Source organism: Aptenodytes forsteri, unplaced genomic scaffold (assembly GCF_000699145.1).
Source record: "Aptenodytes forsteri isolate BGI_AS27 unplaced genomic scaffold, ASM69914v1 Scaffold93, whole genome shotgun sequence".
NCBI classification, from domain to species: domain Eukaryota; kingdom Metazoa; phylum Chordata; class Aves; order Sphenisciformes; family Spheniscidae; genus Aptenodytes; species Aptenodytes forsteri.
The window spans coordinates 9771477-9773749 of NW_008794665.1; the positions used below are offsets into that span (position 1 = coordinate 9771477).

Here is a 2273-nt window from a genome sequence, read left to right on the forward strand (position 1 = left end):
TAGTTTTCATGATTAGATGCTTTTATTAAGAAGTAATTTCTGCAGTATTCTTGAAATTAACTGATTTTGTGATTTACCTAGAAAGAAAAAAGTAACTGGGGTCTTGATGTCTCTTCTGGATAAGCCGTGATCTTTCTGTTTACGCAAGTATTTATAGACAATCCCATTCTTTAAAGCAATTAAAGTAAATTAAGCTAACCACCTTTGCTGTTAACATTATAGCATTGGCTGTGTCTTCTAGACCTGCAGTCCACTGTGTACTTCTCAGTTCTCCACGTTTCTCCAGGAAAGGTTCACAGTATTGCATATGCCACTTCCATATAAACACAGGAGAGCAGAATCTTTCTGCACTACTGCCAGCGACACTCCGGGCTCTCAAAGCTGTCGATCTTAACTAGGCAGTAAGGCCACAGTATCTTCATTCACATTTACTGAATGCTTTCAGCAAATTCAACAATGCGTGATCGAGGAACAAAAAGGTTTCCAGGCAGATAGGTACTGTCTTGCTTTCTTTAGGGTGCCGTTACCAGAGAAGGTAGGAGCTGATTTCCAAGGTGCCGGCAGAGAGAGAAATAATTTAAAACATTGGTAAGACTGCACTCCTCTACCCTCAGAGGTTTCTCTGAGCAGGTCTGCCCTGTGCTAGGTACGTTCATGCTGAAAGTTTCAGTAGGCACTCAGTTTACTTCACGGGGCTCAGAGAAAAGCTACCGAGAGCAAAGTTTTTAGGAGAGTCCCCTTCCTTTCCCCCCTGCCTTCAGCTATGTATCAATTAAGAGGCATTGAAAATAGCTCCACACTGACTCTTATCATCAGCACTGGAAATACATCCTGAGCTCCTACAATTGTGGGCTTCACTCCACTGAGAGCTGTACGCTTTCAGTCTGTTTTGGTGGCTGCTGCTGCTGTTCATACTTCCTTGCTGAAAAAACAGAAACACCCATCAACACCGATTATACCATTTATTATATACATGTATATATACCTGTGTGCATGTATATATATCTATATATATACACGTATAGATATGATAACAATCAAGAAATAGACTTAAGATTAGAGAATGTAATTTCACCGCTTAGCCACACAAGGGGAAGTTTCAGTCACCGCATGGAACTAGTCCTTTAGCGTATGGCCTTGGAAAGGCTGAACGGTAGGGTCATAGCACAATGTCAGTAAATTAATGGCAGAGAACTATGATTCCATTCAGGTCCTTTCATTTAAAAAAAAAAAAATTAAAGACTATGGCTTCAGAAGTACTATTACAGATGACCTGAACGACTCATTAGTCACACGGTTGATCTCCACATCACTCATCTCCTCCACAATATACAAGCCACAAGCTAACAACTACATTGACTTCAAAATTAATCTGGTTAGCAAGGCAAAGGGAGATCAAAGAGTTGTGTGCGGTGGAACAAACACCAACAACGAATGCCAGCAGGCATTCCTCTGTAGGAAGCACGTCCTTTTTTGTTCCTACAGAATGCAATGGCCTGGTTTAAGAATCTTTACATTAAATCTTTATATTCAAAAGGTGGTTTCAACTCATTAAGTATTTCTTGCCCATATTCCCTCTAGGCGTGCATGTGTGGCAGGTGGGAAGCAAATACAGGTGTTTCTCTGAATTGGACCTCTGGAATATCAGAGGCATGTGGCTCTTTCCTACCTCCATCCTGACCTTCAACATTAAGATGGGAGCAGCAACACTTGTTGATACAGTAAAGTTCTCATTTATTTTCAATTTATGAAGTTGAATTACTCGTGATTCCAGTCCTCTCAACTTTTACAAAGCTATCCATGTTTCGACAATATTCAGACATTCCCAGCTCTTTTTAACTTCAACATCAGATTCGTTTTGACAGCTAGAAGAGAATCGCACGGCCGCTCCCTCACTCCGTACTTCCTCACAGCTCAATCCTGAATCCTGTGACTCGCGCTCCTGCAGAACCCCTGCTCACATGGTGCCACAGGACCGGGGCTCCGCCCTGGCGTCCCCACCGCACGAGGACAGGCAGGTTCGAGGCCACCCCTGCAGGAACCGTCCCCGGTAACCCACAGGCCCAGGGGAGCCCCCTCTTCCCTTGGACTTACCGATGGAGTACATCTCCAGCTGCTGCCGCAGGCGGATCTTCTTCATGCTGTCGTAGAAGTTGGGCTGGGGCGGCGTCTCGGCGGCTGGGGGCAGGGTGAAGATGCGCATGATCCTCCTCTTGTTCCTGCGAGAGGGGCAAGGCGGTGAGCGGCCCGGCCCTGCCGGCACGGCTGCACGT

General features: G+C 45.0%; 1 protein-coding gene across 1 annotated transcript in view; it reads right to left on the reverse strand.

The window, feature by feature from the left end:
- Positions 1-2273, reverse strand: part of SMIM19 (small integral membrane protein 19) — a 3515-nt gene continuing 1242 nt past the window's right edge. The window contains exons 2-3 of the mRNA XM_009273641.1: positions 2095-2219; positions 1-922 (exon numbers count right to left, since the gene is read on the reverse strand). Coding sequence (XP_009271916.1) covers positions 855-922; positions 2095-2219 — 193 coding nt within the window. The 3' untranslated portion in view covers positions 1-854. The remainder of the gene's footprint in view (positions 923-2094; positions 2220-2273) is intronic.